Source organism: Medicago sativa, chromosome 1 (genome assembly GCF_051527215.1).
Source record: "Medicago sativa cultivar Bolivia chromosome 1, Bolivia_mono, whole genome shotgun sequence".
Taxonomy (NCBI): domain Eukaryota; kingdom Viridiplantae; phylum Streptophyta; class Magnoliopsida; order Fabales; family Fabaceae; genus Medicago; species Medicago sativa.
Genome location: NC_140749.1, coordinates 3,731,682 through 3,751,139, shown reverse-complemented (window position 1 = coordinate 3,751,139; position 19,458 = coordinate 3,731,682). Strand labels below are relative to the sequence as shown.

At 33.6% G+C, this 19,458-nt stretch overlaps 3 protein-coding genes across 5 annotated transcripts; 2 read left to right on the top strand and 1 right to left on the bottom strand.

The window, feature by feature from the left end:
* Window positions 1–1,526: 1,526 nt before the first annotated feature.
* On the top strand, window positions 1,527–5,926 carry LOC146951817 (F-box/kelch-repeat protein At3g23880-like). 2 transcript variants are annotated; one of them, XR_015032334.1, is made up of 3 exons: window positions 1,527–2,067; window positions 2,341–2,617; window positions 2,971–5,926. XR_015032334.1 is itself a non-coding variant. In XM_085755114.1 (2 exons), exon 2 carries the CDS (start codon window positions 3,046–3,048, stop codon window positions 4,123–4,125), a length of 1,080 nt encoding a protein of 359 aa, XP_085611240.1. In that variant the 5' UTR covers window positions 2,425–2,617; window positions 2,971–3,045; the 3' UTR covers window positions 4,126–4,381. The 2 variants fall into 2 exon arrangements, 1 of the variants encoding a protein (XP_085611240.1); XM_085755114.1 differs by lacking the exon at window positions 1,527–2,067 and having other exon boundaries at window positions 2,425–2,617; window positions 2,971–4,381.
* A 2,379-nt stretch (window positions 5,927–8,305) lies between these two features.
* Window positions 8,306–12,969, top strand: LOC146951816 (putative 1-acylglycerol-3-phosphate O-acyltransferase). Its single transcript, XM_085755104.1, has 9 exons — window positions 8,306–8,648; window positions 9,500–9,736; window positions 10,004–10,050; window positions 10,128–10,246; window positions 10,358–10,506; window positions 10,711–10,820; window positions 10,896–10,995; window positions 12,471–12,594; window positions 12,673–12,969. The coding sequence occupies exons 1-9, from the start codon at window positions 8,470–8,472 to the stop codon at window positions 12,796–12,798; spliced, it is 1,191 nt and encodes a 396-aa protein (XP_085611230.1). The 5' UTR covers window positions 8,306–8,469; the 3' UTR covers window positions 12,799–12,969.
* Window positions 12,970–13,956: 987 nt separating this feature from the next.
* On the bottom strand, window positions 13,957–19,047 carry LOC146951815 (mediator of RNA polymerase II transcription subunit 11-like). Of its 2 annotated transcripts, none has more exons than XM_085755130.1 (4): window positions 18,928–19,047; window positions 16,251–16,337; window positions 16,027–16,143; window positions 13,957–14,380 (listed from the first exon to the last, which is right to left on the bottom strand). In XM_085755130.1, exons 2-4 carry the CDS (start codon window positions 16,302–16,304, stop codon window positions 14,204–14,206), a joined length of 348 nt encoding a protein of 115 aa, XP_085611256.1. In that variant the 5' UTR covers window positions 16,305–16,337; window positions 18,928–19,047; the 3' UTR covers window positions 13,957–14,203. The 2 variants fall into 2 exon arrangements, with proteins under 2 accessions (XP_085611256.1, XP_085611253.1); XM_085755127.1 differs by lacking the exon at window positions 18,928–19,047 and adding an exon at window positions 17,951–18,286.
* Between the last annotated feature and the right edge of the window lie 411 nt (window positions 19,048–19,458).

Below are 19,458 nucleotides of genomic sequence, written 5' to 3'. Positions count from 1 at the left end.
TTAACCACTCCCCATGGCCACTTGATCCTCTAAAGACATCAAATCTTTCCACGAAGTAGAAACAAGAGATGGCCACATTTCACTCCTCCTATCCATCACTCTCCACCCTTATCCCATATTTATCAATGAGGTTTATCTCATAAAGAAACTTCCATCTCCATTTTGCAAGAAGGCTTAAATTCACCAACTTGATACCACTCACTCCCAAACCCCCCTTCTTCCCAGGTTGACGCACCCTTTTCCACTTCACCCAACTTATCCCCCCCCCCCCCCAGGAAATTCCTTTGGAGTGCAACAATCAATTTCACCACCTTTCTTGACATCTTCAAATATGGTAAATAGACAATCGAAACTGCATTCAACACTGAATTTAAAAGCACAGTTCTACCTCCCAAACTAACATAATACGCAATTGTTCCAACAAAGGTTCTCACGTCGAAACTTTCCTCGGATTGACACCCACCAGAAGCCCCAAGTAAACAAAAGAAAACTTTCCTCTATTTAATTTAATTGTAAAACAAAAATGTACATGGATTTGTTAGGACTTAGGAGCTAATTAGTTCAAAAAAAATTTAGATTTATTTGTCTCAACATGTCAATACAAGAAAGACACAATCAGATCCACAATTATGTAAGCATAAATGACTCAAATCAACATGCACAATCAGAGCCATAATTAACCCATTACAGTTGATCCTTTTCTATATCTAACACTGGCTAAACATAAATGTCTCAACATCAGAGCCACATTTATGTAACATTATGTATGCATAAATGACTCAACATACACAATCAGAGTCACGATTATCTCATTACACGTGATCCTTTTCTTTCTTTTTTTGGTCAAACATAAGCATGAATATTAATCACTTGACAAAAAAATAAATTAGGTTAAAGCATACCAGTAATAGCTTAAAACAAAAATAGATCAATAGGTTGCTAACTTAGACCAACCTAGTCTAAGTTAGCATATGTGCATCTTTTTATTTGAAAAAAAAAACATTTATCTTTATTATTTTAAACTAATAACTTGAGGGTTACTTATGTAAATTTAATTAAAAATATATGTTTTTTAAAAAGATATATATTATTTAAGAGAAATTCTTACATGAACTCTTACCTAAGAGATCATTCTTACACCCAACCAATTAAAATCAAACATCTCATTAAAATAATAAAAATAATTAGTATCATAATTTTTTCTCATTATTTTTAATATTTCTCTCTCCTTTTTCCACTTTCTTTAACCAACAAAAACCACTCACCACCTTTTATTGTTTCCATTTCCTTAATTAAAATCACATTTTTTTTAAAGTTAATAACATGTGTCATATTTTTATTGGTTGGGTGTAAGAATAATCTTTAAGATAACTGTTCATACAAGAATATCTCATTTCTTTTAGGTTTCAACAACCGAGAAATTCTTAGATGGTCACTAGACCAACAAATGGGCATTTGGTCACAACCAATAAAGTCATGACACCTCATAAACCTTTAAGAGAGAAAGTTTGTCATAAAAAAGAGGAGAAATCTGTGTAAAAAAGAATAGAGAGAGAAACCGATGCCAAAAGAGAGAAGGACAATGGCTTTGTCGGAAGAACCAAGGATGATGAAGGCGGCGACGACGACAGACCATCCATTAACCCCCACATATTCTCATCATCCTTTCTCTCTTCCTCTTTTTCTCAACTTAATCCTTCACAGACATTTCATTAACAAATAACCCTTACATCTTCTCATCTTTTTGCATATCCTTTCATAGCCATGGATCAATTTTTCTTTCGCCGAATCAAAATTTTCATCTTTGTTATGCTGATTCAGTGAAAAAAATTGGCATCTGTCATTCAAATAATTATAACAAAGGAATAAAAGAGAAAAAAAATTGCATTAATGGTAAATAAACTCTGTTTTTTGTTTTTCCTCAGAAATTTTGATGTTTGTTAAATTTAAATGATTCTGTCGAAGAATAAAAGAGAACCGCAGGCTTGTTAATGTTCAATTTCTGTGCCGGACAACTAATTGGTCACCGTAAAATGGAGAAGTGCAGGAAGAAACTCACAGAAAAAGGTTGAGAGGGAGAAATGAAATATCATTTAATTAGGGATGGGTTTAACGTTGTCGGAGAGAGAGGGGAAGTGGTCCTCCGCTAGTTCCGGCGTGGCCATTGCCGTCGGCCATGCCACCGCTTCTCTCCCTGGCTCGTTATCCTTTCTCTCTCTTTGCTTTTATTTTACAGCTTTTTCTTTTTATTTTAGTCAAAAACTCTCTCTTCCTTTGTTGTTATAATTAATTGGATATTGATTATTATTTTTTTTATTTAAATATGCATATGAGGTGTAGGATTTTGATTGGATTTGATCAAATGCCAATTTGTTGGTCCCGTGACCATTCAAGAATTTCTCTCAACAACCTCACAAGCCCTTCATTCTTTTTTTGTCAAAAAAAAAAAAAAAAACCTTCGTTCTTTTACACGCTGCGAATCCTAACCCACCTGCAGCGAAACCTGTTTCTCCGCCAGCCACGCCACCATGCCTAGTCTGTGGTGCTAAAGCAACGCCTCAGCCTGCAAAACCTGCTTCTGCACGTAGTTCCTTCATCCATGTTGGATCTTCTCTAGGTGTGTGGTCATTCTTCTATGTTCTAATTCATGATTCTGATTACATTTTTGCTAACTGATTCTTGCGATGTGATTTTAATCTTGTTCTGTTCATTGAATCTGCCTATGTTGAATCTTGTTTTGTGATCATTCATAAAAGAAGAAAAAAATATTTGAACACAGTACATGGCTGCAACGTTCTCAGTTCAGTTTTGTTCCGTTCATTGAATCTGCTACGTTGAATTTTTAATATTAGTTTAGAACTTTCCTCAATTTGAGTTTGTTTCCTTGATTTATTTTAATTCATTTTTAGAAAAAGTAAAGTTTGTTTCATTGACTCCTAATTTGTAGCTTACTTTTTTGTGTGCTTATAGGTTACTTGATTACGGCTTGTTATCATAGAAACCCCAAAAGTTGAAAAATTGAGCTTAGAAGGGATATCAGAGAAGATGAATTTAGGAATAGATTTAGAGACTGAGATTTTGGTGTGGCTTCCTCTAAATTCATTGATGTGTTTTAGATGTGTCCAACGGTCTTGGAATGATCTTACTCAGAACCCCACCTTTATGAAAAGGAGGCACATAAACATGTCTGATAGTCCTAGTCTCATGATCCTTTATGAAACAAAACCCTACGTAACTCTTCTCTCATGTGACACCGTAATACACATCAAATCCCTCTTTTCCAACAGCAATTGTCGCACTTTTATAAGAATGGAATCATACGGTAGTTGCAATGGCGTTTTCTGTCTCCAAGGTTTGTGTTGGTTTCATAAGAGTTGTCTTGATGAGTTGATTATGTGGAACCCAACAACTAGAGAGGTCCACCGTGTTCCTCCGAGGCTCTGCCTTGACAGCGACTCATGCATGTATGGTTTCGGTGCCGATGATCCCAACAACATCAACTTCAAAGTTGTGAAACTCCATACTAGTTATGATGGAATTATGAGATCAGCGGAAGTTTATAATTTAAGTACCAACTCTTGGACCCCAACTGAACATCCTCTTCCTTTTACTAAGACCACACACCAATGTCCTTCTAGATATAGCACTCTTGTTAACAGCGTTTATCATTGGATTATAAGCAGTTCATACGGCAATCGCCATTTTGTTGCAAATATTCTATGCTTTGACTTCCGCAACAACCAGTTTCACCAACTCAGAGGGCCAACCTTCTCATATGATTATAGCAACTTTGCATGGGATTGTGTTGCCGAGATCAAAGGTTCCCTTGGTTATGTTGTGCATTGTAACTTCAATGCTCCCGTCATCTTGAGCATTTGGGTGATGGATCAAAGTGGATGGCACAAAAAGTGCAACATTGGCCCACTTGTGTCAATGTTTCGTATGTGTGGCCTTTGGAAGAATGGCGATCAAATCCTTGGAGGAAAGGTTGGAGAACCGCTCACATCATATGACTATCAAGGTAACTCACTTGACCAATTTCAAATTGATGTTGATTATATTAAACTTCATGAGTATGTGCCAAGCATAGCTCCCTTGTCGACCTATCTAGCTAGGGCACACTAGGATATATATTGCTAATACATGAAATGGTTCCTCTTTGGAGATGAAAAGAAGGTTATACCCTAAGTGACTTTATTTAGCATAGGCGTTGTGAATTGTGATAATTGATACCAGCATCTATCAAATTTCTCTTTTGTTATTGTCTTTTGATTATGTAGTTGTTGTTATCATGTAGAAATGGAACAAATAGAGAAATGCTCTGCTTTATATATTTCACTGAACCAATAGAGAACATTTGTTTCTTCTTGAAAGTCAGAAATTATTTCGACCATTGCATAGACTCACATCTCATTTGCACTACAACTGATCAAGCTCCTTAAGCCACTTTTTATATATTTTGTTTTTAATACATAATAATAAAGACAACCTAATGTGATATCTTCATGGCCTCAACTCATGGAGCTTTTTGCTTTTGACAAAAAGATGCTATCCCACAAATCTAATGTATTATCTTCATGACTTTTGTCCATTGTATTAATGCTTTTGCACTCCCATGCAATGCAATGCAATGTTGTCCTAATCCATGACAACTCCTTTGTTTGGGAGTTAACATTTCCCTTTTTTTAACAAATATAGATTGTAAACGAAGTTAGTAAGAACGTAGCATTGTGGAACTTTTTTAGTTTGATTAAAGAATGTTCAGACTTAATATAAGCATCTTCACACTTAGTGTCACCTTTCCAAGCATTCTTGAGTTGTGGGAACAATTGATCAAGACTTAATTTACTTAATTTAGTGTAGTATTATTGCATCAAATGATTATCATATGTTGAATAATAGCTATGAATTCGTAAGTGAACCATGGTTATATATTAAATGAGATCAAGCCAAGAATGTTAAACAAGTTAATTGGTTTACTATGCTTTTGATGCTGCATAGAAAGAATTTGGTGCAGAAACTGGGAGAGTCCAAAAATAAGCTAATGTAATCTCAAGAGCATGACTTTTCTAATGAGATTTTTGTATTGACAAATGGAAATTTGGTCTAGTTTTCTCATGTTCTGTTTGAGTAATTGAATTGCATACTTGATTTTTGTTACCTTAGATATAAAACATACAATTAACAGTTGCAGTTAACTTAAAAAAGAAAGTTGGATGTAAGTAACAATGACATTGTTATTGTTATACATATAATTGTTGCTCAGAAAGGTGAACATATATACGTATAATCTAGTATTTCATTGAATTTCCCCTGACACTTGTTAATAAGCAGCTTATATTTCTGACACGATAGAGCTCATTTAATCCATCTGTTAGTGAATTTTCTTTTGTTTTTTGTTGAAGAAACTAAATTTCTCTTTTGTTATCATTTTTTGATTATTTAATAGTTGTTATCATGTAGAAATGCAATAATGCATTAATTAAAAACAAAATTTATAAAAAGTAGCTTTGAGTTTGATTACTATTGTGAGATAAAAGCTATAGTTGTAAAATTTGGGAGATCGGCACAAGTTTTTACATATCAAGGTTGTTCTTCGGAGATTGGCATAAGGTTGATAAAAGAATCTTCACACTTAATATAAGCATTTTCACCCTTAGTGCCACGAATGTACCCTTCTGCAAAGCACTCTTGAGAGAAGATTTGGCTAGGGAAGGAGCATGTCTTGAACTCGCACTGTTCTGCACAGAATTTCCATTTGAATCACTTTGTGGCTTGTGACATCTTTTTGATGTTAAAGCAAACACTAGTTCTTGTGTTGGGGAAACAATTGATCAAGGCTTAGTGATAGAACTGAGAAATTAATAATTCTATTATTGTTGATTTGTGTTACAATCAATCTTATCAGATGCATTTTCTTTATAAATTGCCTTTTTTATGTTTCTTGCAATTAGACCTGTAAAAAAAAAAAAAAAAAAGTGTCTTGCAGATGCAATTCGGGTTGTGCACATTCTTTTTCGTATCCGACCTTTTTTCCATATGTTTATGAGTTAATGTCTGTAGTGGTTTACTACGCCAAGAGTATTTATATTTGTCTTTGTATCTTTGTTATGCAAATCTTACATGCTTGAAATGCAAATCACAGTAGCAAACAAAAACTCAAACTCATAGAAACAATTGCTAGTATATGTATAGTTTTTAATTACGATTAACAAGAGGGCAAAAACCTGTAGAAAAATCTACACAGCAGGGATACCTAACCTCAGCAACATCAGCTAATAAAATATGACTAATCTGAGTCGGACAAAACTCATAAAAAATCAACTCAAACCACATCCAATGCTTGTAAGAGCATCCACACACATATACATATTAGCTTCATGGTAAATATGAGAGACCTTCACCTCCCACTACACAGCTGAGATAACCTTTGAATCTTCCGACCCAAGCTCCACTGAAGAGCAAACCCTCTCATCATGAACTAACATTTGCACAAATACCAATGAATCAACATGAAGCTCCACATTAATTTAAATAGTTTTTTTAGTTCATACAATATTTTCCTGCATATAGTTTTAGTCCCAAGTATTTTTAAATGATTTTTTTTACAAACATGTTTAAAATATTATAAAAATTCATCCGCGTAAAATGAGCTTAAACTTTGATTTCTAAATCAATATTTTTAACGGCATTTATCATTGGATTACAAACAATGCATACTACTATCGCAATGATGATGTTGCAAATATCCTATGCTTTAACTTTCGAAACAATCAATTTCACCAACTCAGAGGGCCAACCTTCTCAATTAAAGAATGATGCTTTCTATGGGATGACGTTGCCGAGATCAAGGGCTCCCTTTCTTATGTTGTGCAGTGTCACTTTACCGATTGCGTGAAAATTTGGGTAATGGATCATAGTGGATGGGACAAAAAGTACAACATTTGCTCAATTGTGCGAATGTTTCATATGCGCGGTCTTTGGAAGAATGGTAATCAACTCCTTGGATGAAAGGATGGAAAGTCTCTTGCATCATATGACCATCAAGGCAACTCACTTTGCCAATTTCAAAATGATGTTGATTATAATATGAATTTATGGATTCAAGAGTATGTGCCAAGCATTGCTCCCTTGTCAACATAGTTATTTTGCATATGTTTTAGCTAATTGTCTTAATTAAGAAAGAACATTTGCAAGAGTTGTGATCATTGAGCAATTATGTTTACCAAACCTATCACATTTCTCTTTCGTTACTGTCTTTGGATTATTTGATAGTTGTTTGCATGTAGCAATGCAACAAAAGATGCCTTTGTGTTAAAATCAAAACAAAATCTAGATAAAGTGGTTTTAGGAGTTTGAGTACTGTTGTGAGAAACATGTATGGATGAGAGTTTAGATTGAGGAAGTTGAGGAGGAAAAAGATATCATCTTGGAATTCCTAGCTTCATAACCTCATAAAAAGAGAGAAGCAAAATATACTTTCATTGAATTTTACACAGGAAAGATAGTTGTTTTACACACAAAGCTTTTGTAATGCGTTAGCTAAAGAGAGTGTGAGACTCACTTCACCAAACAAAATTTTAATAATGAAAAGTAGTTTTATGCTATTAATTTCAATGTTGTATGTTTGTATACAAATTCATCCTTTTCAGTTTTAAGGAAATTGTATTGTTTTCGATCTAATGTATTGATTGAGCGAATGAACATCTTATTTTTAATATAAAAAAACGACAATAAATTAGAATCACACTACACCATTTTTGAAAATTTTAACCCTTCACATAAAGTTATGCTTTTTTTAAATGTATTCGAAATTTGAAAAGAATTTTTTAGAGCATGACACATGGGATTGCTTTGTAAGGACAGAATCATAGGAAAAATGACATTAATGACTTTACTTGTTAGAAAACTTATAATTGTTTACAATTTTTTGTTAGTACTCACTTAAACAATTTTTTGTTGGTATTTACTTACATTTTAACCGAATTTCAAAATTACTTAGGGCGGGTTAACAAAAAAAAAACATGAAATTAATTAGTTTGCATATCAAGAGCTAATGATCCTTATTAATCAAAGCATACAACATTATTATTATTATTATTAAGAGTTGGAATCTTACATGTAACAACCAGCTCATAAAAAAAAAATTAGGCTCATAAAAAAAACCATGGTAACTATCATTTGGTCACACTATCTTTAAAATAATTACTACTACATAAGTTAATAAAGTTATATTTTTGTGTGAGTAAATGATTTTGTGTATTTTCCAATTTTATTTGTTTGAAAAGTAAAGTAATTAAGAGTTAGTTGAGGATGAGGATTGTATATGCGTCATTGCCCGCGTAAGCTTGCTTTCTTTCTTTCTTTCTTCGCGGTTCTTCTTCTTCTTCTTTAATCATTTCCAATTATTTATGCTAATTATTACATACATAAACCATTTAGTTAGTTAGTTAATTATTGTATTGTTCTATGAACACAATTCGATCTCGTTTGTTAACAAGAACAAGAACAAGAATGGCGGCGGAAGACACGACTACCGGAAAAAACAACAACGTTGGCGGCGGTTTCTGGCCATTTTTCCGACGTTGGATTCCTACTTCTACTGACCACATCATCAATGCTGAAAAACGCCTTCTTTCTCTTGTCAAGTAATTATTCCTTATGAATTTGTTTTGATTTCATTATTATAGTTTTATCTTATGAAAACAATAGCTTATCACATCACATGTTTAAAAGCTATGAAAACAATAGCTTATAGCTTAAAAAATAGTTTAACTTTACTGTATTTGTGCATAGAAATAGCTTATCGTGATAAGGGCTTATGCTATAAGCTTGAAATTAAGCTGTTTATTCAAACATGGTCTGTTATTTGAGCTTTGTCTTATGAAAACAGCTTATGACATATGTTTAAAAGTTGTTTTCAGCTTATTTTTATAAGCTTTCCTAGATTGGGTATGAAAACAGCTTATGGGCCTGTTTAGATTGGCTTGTTTGACCTAGAGTATTTATGAAAAGAGCTTAAGTTATATGACATGTTCATAAACTGTTTTCGGTTTATTTTCATAAGCTCACCAAGATAGCTTATGGAAACATTATAGATTATACAAAAACAATTTAACTTATTTTATCTTTTGCTATAGAAATAGCTTATACATAAGTGCGCTTATCAGCGCTTATCATGATAAACGCTTATGCTATAAGCAGCAAATTAAGTTGTTCATCCAAACAGGGCACATAAATAATTTAACTTTATTTTATCTTTTGTTATAGAAATAGCTTATAAATGATAGGCACTTATGCTATAAGATTGAAATTAAATTGTTTATTCAAACAGGGTCTATTATAATCAAATTATTACTATGTTTTTTTTGTCAGGACTCCATATGTGTTATAGAAATAGCTTATAAATGATAGGCACTTATGCTATAAGATTGAAATTAAATTGTTTATTCAAACAGGGTCTATTATAATCAAATTATTACTATGTTTTTTTTGTCAGGACTCCATATGTTCAAGAACAAGTTAATATAGGCTCTGGTCCACCTGATTCAAGAGTGAGGTGGTTTCGTTCATCTAGCAATGAACCGCGGTTTATTAACACAGTTACTTTCGACAGTAAAGATGATTCTCCTACATTGGTAATGGTTCACGGATATGCTGCATCACAGGGTTTCTTCTTTCGCAATTTCGATGCTCTTGCCTCGCGTTTCAGAGTTATAGCAATTGATCAACTTGGGTGAGTAAGCTTAGCTTTTCACGATTTTTTTTTGATTAATCTCATTTGTTTTAATTCTTAAATCAGCGATTCAGCAGTTAGCTAAGTGTGATGAAATAAATACGTCGGCATATATATGTATATACAACAATTTGAGCTTAATGACTATGTTCTGATGGTGTAAAAATATTTTGCATGATTATCTAATCATATCTCGCCATGACGTCATTTTTTTATTTCATTTTCTAATCATAGTTTATAATTATTATGTTTTCACTCTTATTGCAGCTGGGGTGGATCTAGCAGGCCAGACTTTACATGCAAAAGCACTGAAGGTGAATGCTATATGAAATTGTGAAAGTTTTATCTTGTTGCGAAGCAAAATGCTAAATTTCTTATTGATACTGTATAGAAACCGAGGCTTGGTTCATCGATTCTTTTGAGGAATGGAGGAAAGCCAAAAACCTGAGCAATTTTATACTTCTAGGGCATTCTTTTGGTGGTTATATTGCTTCCAAATACGCGCTTAAGGTAGAATCTCCTTCTACATTGCATTAAAAGGACTTGTTTGTTTTTCTCCTTTTTCTCTTTCAAAAAGATAATAATTATTATTCTGATATATCTCTTAATATTTATGTGTAGCACCCCGAGCACGTACAACACTTGGTTTTGGTGGGATCTGCTGGATTTTCTTCGGAAACAGAGAGGATTACGAAGTTCTTATCAACCTGGAAGGGATCAATCCTGAACCAAATATGGGAATCCAATTTGACACCGCAGACAATTATCAGGTAAAATTACACTTGTGTCATTGTTCAAGTTCTTCTCACATTTTTCTTTTTGGCTGCACCAAACATTCTTTTTACTGTCAAGCAATTTGGGATCCTGATTTACGAAGTCATTCTTTTAGTATTAGCATTTTTTGTTGCACTAAAACTTTTGTTTATATAAAACTGTCTCTGTTTAATATTTTTTCTACATGTATTTTTTTGCAGAGGTTTAGGTCCTTGGGGTCCTGATTTAGTCAGCAGGTATACAAGTGCTAGGTTTGTCAAATACTCAACTGGGGAACTTTTGACAGAATCTGAATCGAGATTACTAACAGGTACGGAGAGATAGCTCGTTGATGTTCCTCAATTGTAAGAACATATTTCTAATTGGTGTTTTTTTCATATTGAAGATTATGTTTATCATACGTTAGCTGCCAAAGCTAGTGGTGAGTTGTGTTTAAAATATATTTTTTCATTTGGAGCATTTGCCAAGTCGCCTCTTCTACACAGGTTTGTTGATCATCCTCCTACTATTGATTAGCGTATTGATAATTCAGTTTTACACTTGTACATTGAAATATGTGGTATCTTCGATTGAATGGTTGTTGTTCCTAAAACAATGTGATAGGACCTCTGAATCAATAACAGAGTAATATTGTTGATCATCCTCCTACTATTGATTAGTGTATTAATAATTCAGTTTTACACTTGTACATTGAAATATGTGGTATCTTCGATTGAATGGTTGTTGTTCCTAAAACAATGTGATAGGACCTCTGAATCAATAACAGAGGAATATATTACTAAATGGTCAAAGGATCTCATAAGCATTTGGCTCCTTTCAGAGAGAGACTCTCCTAACTGATTAAATACAAAATACGTGAATAATTCCCTCTATGCTTCATATTGCCCAATAAAGCCTAATTCAGTAGGATCCCCTTCCCTACGATTGCGGTGACCATAGCCATATGCGAGCTCAATAACTGATTTCACTCCCTTGCCGGGCCCTTTTCCCCCTCCTAGAATGGACCCTTCCAAATGGTGGGCTTCTTTTGATTCGGGTCAAACTCTTGATCCAGCTCCTGCCAAATCTCTATATTATGACTCGGAGTCCTATCACAATGTTGTTTCAGATGATAGTTACTTCTAGAGTACATTGATTTTGTGTCATAATTTTTTCCATTTATTATTTTATTTATGTTACAAAATCAGTCCACTCAGCTTCTTCAGACATCCTGTTTTAGTTAAAAAGTGCTTCTTTAGTAATTGGTATCCAACTCCGAAGCCAAGTTGGTCCAAGAATGAGTGGAATTCCCGCTGGAAAAATGTTTTGGGAACTTGGATGATGTTTGTGTTGTATGGTCAAATGATTTTCTCTTACCATTACACATTATATAAAATGGTCAAAAGAAACTAAAATAAAAACCATGTGTATGGTCTCCTCTGATAGAAAAGGGAAAATAAAGGCATGAAACAGAAAACAAGAGAAAAGAGTGAAGGTTGTAACATAAATGGAGCATTTATGTATGTGATGGAATACCCATTGAATCTGTATTTCATGGCTAATTGCTGAATGCGATAAAAATTGAAGCTTGTGAAGCCAAGCCATAGAATAGGTGGTTTGGTTCAGAGTTTTATATTCATTGGAGTATACTACAACTGAGTTTGTCAGTGAATGGCTCATTGCTAGTTATTCAATGATGAAGTTTACTGTATTGGAATGAAAGATATTGATGCAAATGTCAAACTAGAAATCAGTGAATAATAGAGGAACTCCTAGGTAACAATCGACATGAGGGAAATTGGTTCAGCTAAGGAACTTTCAACTGCCATGCCATACGCCAATGAGCTTTAACAATGAATTTATTTCTCTATCAGTTCAATCATTCATTCTTCTTTTACTTGATGTACTGCTATGTTATATGTCTTCTGGACTCTGCATCTGCGATGTTATTAACCTCCCTATTTCTCTCTCTGGTTTGCAGTGCCTCGGAGTGGAAAGTTCCCACCACTTTCATATATGGTTTCGATGACTGGATGAATTACGAAGGGGCCCAAGAAGCTCGTAAGCATATGAAGGTTCCATGTGAAATCATCCGGGTTCCACAGGTATCACTTTCTCCATTTCACCGTGAAACCATTTCAATATATTTGAAATGAACTAACAAACTAAATTCCTTATTGCAGAGTGGCCATTTTGTGTTCATTGAAAACCCATCTGGCTTCCATTCAGCTGTGTTTTATGCTTGTCGAAGGTTTCTTAGTCCTGATCCCGACAGTGAATCCCTTCCTGAAGGGCTAACATCTGCATAGACCATAGACTATAAATTTCTGTACTGCTGTCTGTAAATGTTTGTATCTCATTCTTTTCAAATAAACTCCCATAATTTAGTCAAGCCTTGTCCTAGTCTTGCTTAATGGAATTTACGGTTGTGAGAGCAATTCAAAGAAAAATGAACTGCAAGATAAATTTGATTGGTGATATATGCCCTCGCTCATTCATTAATTTTGTGCTATGAGAAATTCTGAATCAACAGCAATGTAAACACACACCATCTTCGATCCTTATTCATTCGACTCTAATGATGTGCTCTGCCAATTTAGCAATAAAATATCAGAGAGAAATTTGTCAAAAAAAGAAAAGAGCGTGAATTTGTCTGTCAAAACGATTATAGTAATCTCAATAAGTTGAATCTCCAGAATCCAACAGGAAGCGAAGAAGTCCACCTTATTCCTCCACCTCTTTCCTCTAGTATCGTTGTTACATCGATCAATCATATTTGTATGGTTTTGGTGCTAATCCTAATACCGAAGTTGTTAGGTTTATTGAGGACTCCTAATGTTTAGATGCAACAGCATATCACTTCCTCTTCATTAGAAAATTATAATCTAAACATTAATTAAGCATGGTCCCCTATCCTTCATCACCCTCCTCTTACTATTCTTAACATGATAACATGCCAAAATGTATGTTATTAATACATGTGATGATGTTACTTAGCAGCATTGTTGTTCATTGATTAATGTCGTAGAAATAGTAAATTATCTTTAGCTATGTCTATCTTCTTTTCCCCCTTATTACTGTCTTATGATAACAAAACAATATAGCTTTTATTTGCCACAGTATTGGTTGCTATTGTCATATAAGATGCTGATAATAATGCAGACAAAATGTCAAGATGCTAAAGTAACAAATTTTGGAATCTCAAACAAGATGAAAGTTTAGGATATTTATATACATGCTGATCATAGTATATAGTGATGCACGTTGTAATTAAAAGCTGTTGTGAGTTTAATTCGAAGTGTTTGTCCCATATATGAAAAGGTGCTTATGAGTAGAGTTTTGTTAGCTTGAGCAGAGTTTTGTTGGCTTGGAAGCTCTAATGGATTTCTGTCAATAGTTCTACTGCACTATGGCCACCATTGAGTTTCTCAAATGTCTTTAATCTCAAACATAGGTAGCTAAGAATATTTATTTGAGTATGTGAGTAATCATAAATAATAAATCCAAAACTTCATAATCTGTCTTTTACATGTTTGGTGTACAAAGCAATACTACATGTGTATTACCCAAATGACCCCTCGAAATAAATACATAAATAAGTCACTCTCCTTGTTGAGTGCAACTTGAATTGCTTGCAGGGCTGCAAAAACTCCAAATTACAGACTGAATTTTCAAAATTAACAGCTTAATAGAATAATTTAAGAAGCAAAATTTTCAGGCTGCTGCATTATACTCATCTATAGTTTGTTTCATTGCTTCCAATTGTGACATGACATATTCCACCTTTTTGAAACATATCTCATTTGCTATTCTTGGGCCATAATCACACTTTTCAAATGGACGATATTCACAAGCACTTTTGATTTCATCACGCAACGCCACTTGGATGTCCTACAAAAATTAGAAAGAAAATGAAGGTTAAAGAATATTACAACATTAAAGAATATTACAACATTATAGTAGGGTTTGATCACAAATTTGCAGTATCATTTTCAGTATTTAACCCTGAATAACTAAACCTGTTAGCAATTAGGGAGAAACTGAAACCATGTCATCGAAAACCACACACACACACACACGTATATACTCCAATAACTAACAGGACAGAACTCATTATTGTGAAATATACTAAGCATTTTCAAACACAAATAATTCTTCTAGAGGTAGTTATTCCAAATACAATGCACTCAGAAGACCCTCTGTAGTTTGCACCAATTACCCAAACATGTACTTAGTTGTTTGGATCCAAGGTAAACTATTTTTGATAGAAATGGGACTTCATTTCATATCTTTAATTTGGATCTGTTGAACTTTATGTTCAATTTTCTTTCCATCACATAACTAGTGTTGTTTGAGCAGTACTGTGGCACATTCAATCTGTCTTGGGTAATTTCAGTCTTGATTTTAAATTTGAATAAGAACATTATGAACGTAATGAACATTAGATTTCTCAGGATTCAAATACCAAACTTACAAAGGAGTGTGTTTATCACAACCAAACTTACAAAGGAGTGTGTTTTATCACAGCTGTGAAAACAAAGCATGAAAATACACACCATGGAGAAACAGGACAATTTTAATGATAAACCATTTTTTAAGTGCTAATAGTCAAATCTTGAACTCAATTACACAAATTTAAAGGAATGCTGTGATAAGAGATGTCTATGAATGTTATATCAAGTTTTTTCAGATTTGATACCTAAAAAGAGGATAAAGCGGATATATAACCGTTAATTGTAATTGAAAATCAACAGATAGAATTGTGATCAAGGTTCTCAAGATCACAATTTAAATCGCAAAATCGTATGATCTTGCGATCCTACTCACCTACTCTGATCAAGATCGTGTTTCTGAGTAAGATCAATGTGAGATTGTGATAAAAGAAATACTTGAATATAATGTAATCAATAGCAGATTGCGGAAAGTGCAATGCCAAAATCAGTTATGTGAAATAGCAAATACTGTCACGGGAAAATGGTGGAAACCACATTGCGGTTGAAAGAAGTCAATTATAATAAATAAAGAAAGTATGTTGCATACAAATGAAAGGGTTATGGGAATCACCATAAAAAAGGGGAATGGAGGCCAAGCATAGTTTATATATTGAAATGTCTACGTACATCGGTTGAGAGATGGCATGAATAAGTGTTTATAAATGGGGGCAATCCTCACCTCACAAGCCGGTTTATATCGGGGCCTAACTCATCCTTACAAAATCGGCTTGTAAGGTGAGGGTTACCAATGCTTTATAAACACACAGGTCATATCTCTAAGTGATGTGGGACTATATCCACCCCTTCAAACCCAACACAATGAAGGTGTTGGAGGGTGCAATGAAGGAAACCCAATGGACACAATTAGGCGACTAGAGGCGGAGTCCAATGAAGGCAGAATTTCCAATAGTTGTTACACAATAATTTTGGTGTTAATCTTTATATGATATTAATTATTGAAATGGAACCACTTGCATCTATAGTTATATACCAGTGCAATCTTGTAATAAAAAGTGAATTATTGAGAGACAAAGCAAGGATTACCTTAATTAATTGCATGAATTCAAGACAGTGATTTTGGACAAGATCTTTTCTAGGACCAACTGGGCTTGCAAGCTCGTCCATCACTCCTCCTGCAAGCTCCAAAACCTTCACAATTCTCTATACAAACACATAAATCAAGCAAATATTAAGCAATTCTCTAAAAAAAATCAAGTATGAAAGGAAAGTTGTGTCACTCATATGGTGTTGCTTGAAAATATTATCACCTTTTCGACATTCTGAAGTCTTTGCAATGAAGTTGTCTGGCCCTGTGAATCCATTGATGTTGCTTTCTCTGTGTTTCTACTTCAAATCTGTACAATAAGTATTAAAAAATCAAAACAAAAATAGCAAAACTCGCACTTAATCTTGCCAAAATATTGTAGGGAGCGGTAAGTACTAACTAAAATCCTAATTTTTTTCCTGATATCTTTAAGCACCGCACAAGTTGGATTATGCAGACTATCATACTACAAACAGAAGATAAAATGTAAGCTCCAATCAATCTTTACGCAACACTAAATCATTTTTCTAAGCAGTAAACTAATGGTGTGTTTGTTTTGGCTTCAAAAAAAATTATTTTGTTTTAAAAAAATCCACAAATTTGTTTAGAGATTTTTGAAAAAAGCTGAATTTAAAACTGAAAGTTTACTTGATAAAAATCTTACACGGCGGACATAAATTGAAATACAAAGTTTGAGAGCTGAAATAGAACTTCAAATACAAATCAGCCACATTTTACAAAAAGGGAAATGTTTAAACTACAACCGAGAATTCTAGACTCTAGACATTTGTGATCCGATATCCGATTGACAGCAAAATAGCTTATACCTAATAAAGAAATCAACATAATGGGATGAGATACTACGATCTCACAGTGAGTTCCCAAATCGGGATAAACATAGAATGCCAAGTTGGAATCAATTTCTAGTTAAGACATAATGATAAAAATACTATACTTCAATAATAATATAATGTACCGTTAGCATCACATGCCTTCTTTAATATACTTTAATATAACTAGACTATATTGAGCACAACTCTTACTGCGTCTGCCAAATTACTCGGGTGTCGGTAAACCAAAATAATTTGTACTGCCAATGTAGTATGCTATAACAATAATAAAGCTTTGCAAGTGGCATCCGCGTCCCACTTGCCTGCCTACATTGTAACCGACACCTAAGGTTTTTCACTGTGTCGGAGAATTACCTTAGCTTACTAATCTTCCCCACATTATCTAAACACTACCTAGTTGCACAAATTGCAACTAGTAACCTTAATCAATATCTTCTACTAGTGATTAGTAATATTCATATCTAGTGGCATTACCCTATATCAGGTTCACACTGTATACTTCTGCAATTGCCAATATTCATTCCACTGATAAAAAACATCAACTATAGTCTATAATTATTAAGAGGCATATATCCATTGCATGTTCTATCCTATTTTCGATACAATCTGTTGCATGAAGGTATATTTTGAAGCACTTTAATTTATACCAGACTTCATTCTTATTCACTTTAATTCATATAGAAAATAATATGATGATGTCCAAATGGAGTTATGACCTTAATGTGCAATCTTAATCTGCAAGGACTAAAATCTTTCTTTAAATTAATTAATCATGAAATTCTCAATGTGTAAATATCAGCTCAAATTCAAAAGCATTCAAATACATCGAAGGAGACTAAACAGTTAAATTAAACTCAAACCTCCATACACATGAAAGCAACTCAGCATTCAAAGCTATAATGAATCATAGATAAATAGTGATAATTACTCAAAGTCATATGCAACAACTTCATCTTCTAATACTAACATGCATGCTTCATGAATTCAATGATTAACTTCAAAATACCCAAATTCCAATTTCATAATTCTATAATTTATCAAATGAATGAGGGATGAAGGAAGAGGAACCCACCTTGATACTAAGGATGAAAGTTGGTTCTTCAAGCTTCCAATGTTCCTTATTTACTCTATTTCCTCCCAAATCCTAGCTCTACCTTTTTCCCCAATTTTCAAAGAACCCTAACCTTAATAGTCTTTCTCCTTGGTTGATTTACTCTCCAATCACTTTCACTAAGCTTATTTAATTGTCTAATGGGTTAAGCTTTACAATTTATCAAATGCATATGACTTTCTTGGAAGAATATTGGGGAAAAAGCTATGATGGTGATGTTTGAGTGTTTGGCCGAGATAGTTCACAATTGACAATCTGACTTTCCCTTTCTCTTAACAATTAACAATCGTATAAATACGTCTGAGGATAAATAACTTCTTTCTTTAACACTCTCTATGGGTTCAATTACTAAAGTGCCCTTTCTCACAATTAAGATTCTATGTTTGGGATATTACACTGAAGCTTATTTCTGTTTGTTTACCAATTTTTTTTTAAAATTGAAAATCTTTCATTCAAGTTCCTTGTTTCTAGAAAAGCTACTACTAGGAATAGCTTTTCATTCTAAAGGTTAAAAATGCTTTTTTAACACAAACACACTACTAAAATAATAAAAGCAATTTTCTCGTTAACAAAAATAGATTTTTTCTCCAAAAAAAATCCCAAACAAGCCCTAATAATCCATTTACAGTCTAATTTCTAGCAACAACAACTGTTAATTGAAATTCACAGTACTCATCCAACTTCTAATCTATAAAATTCAATGCTTATCTTGAAATGCTGTCATATTTTTTACTGTAACAAAGACACTATAAAGAATTTCTATCACATTACTATGAAGCAATCAATTTTTACCTAGAACATAGAATAGAATATAACTAATACAAGCTTCCCCCAAATTTTTTAATTTTAGGGTTCAGGGCTTAACGAATTGAAAGTTTAATCGTTGAAAAATTATGATAAATATTTAAGGAAAAACAGTGAAGAAATTGCACACAAACCTGTGAGAGCCTACGAGGGAACGCCTGAAAGAGAGGAAGAGGGAAGCTCGCGAGTCACAACTCACAAGTCAGTAAGTCACAACTGAGAGAAAGATGAGAACGCGCGGGGTGCTGTGCTAGAGAGGGAAACATAAGGCTGATGGTATTTTAGTAATATCCTATTACCGTCAATTTGGTCTATATTATAAATCAACTAAATTGTACTTAAATATAAAAAATAAAAATATTATAGAATCTTAGCATGACAGGGGGAATCAATTTTTTTTTTTACAGGGATAAATAAAAACTCGCCCAATTGGCAGAGGGAAAATGGAAGGGGAACATATTATTTAACCCCAAAAAGAATGGATCAAGATCAATTTAGAAAAGAGATGAAAAATAAAAATCCTATCAAAATGGCTAAGCGAATGCAGTCCACTTAGAGGGTTTGTCAAATTCGATAAGTGAGTCAGTAGCGAGTTAGAAGAGAACAAGTTAGAAAGTTGGTAGGAAAAACAATGCAAATTCGCTAAACGGGTGAAAACTCGCTTA

Coding starts and splice junctions, on each gene's coding strand:
- LOC146951817 (XM_085755114.1), top strand. CDS start 3,046: ATGAATTTAGGAATAGATTTAGAGACTGAGATTTTGGTGTGGCTTCCT.
- LOC146951816 (XM_085755104.1), top strand. CDS start 8,470: ATGAACACAATTCGATCTCGTTTGTTAACAAGAACAAGAACAAGAATG. Junction 9,737..10,003: donor ATAGCAATTGATCAACTTGG/GTGAGTAAGCTT, acceptor CTCTTATTGCAG/CTGGGGTGGATCTAGCAGGC. Junction 10,996..12,470: donor AAGTCGCCTCTTCTACACAG/GTTTGTTGATCA, acceptor TCTGGTTTGCAG/TGCCTCGGAGTGGAAAGTTC.
- LOC146951815 (XM_085755130.1), bottom strand. CDS start 16,304: ATGGATTCACAGGGCCAGACAACTTCATTGCAAAGACTTCAGAATGTC. Junction 16,144..16,250: donor GACTTCAGAATGTCGAAAAG/GTGATAATATTT, acceptor GTGTTTGTATAG/AGAATTGTGAAGGTTTTGGA. Junction 14,381..16,026: donor AATTCATGCAATTAATTAAG/GTAATCCTTGCT, acceptor TAATTTTTGTAG/GACATCCAAGTGGCGTTGCG.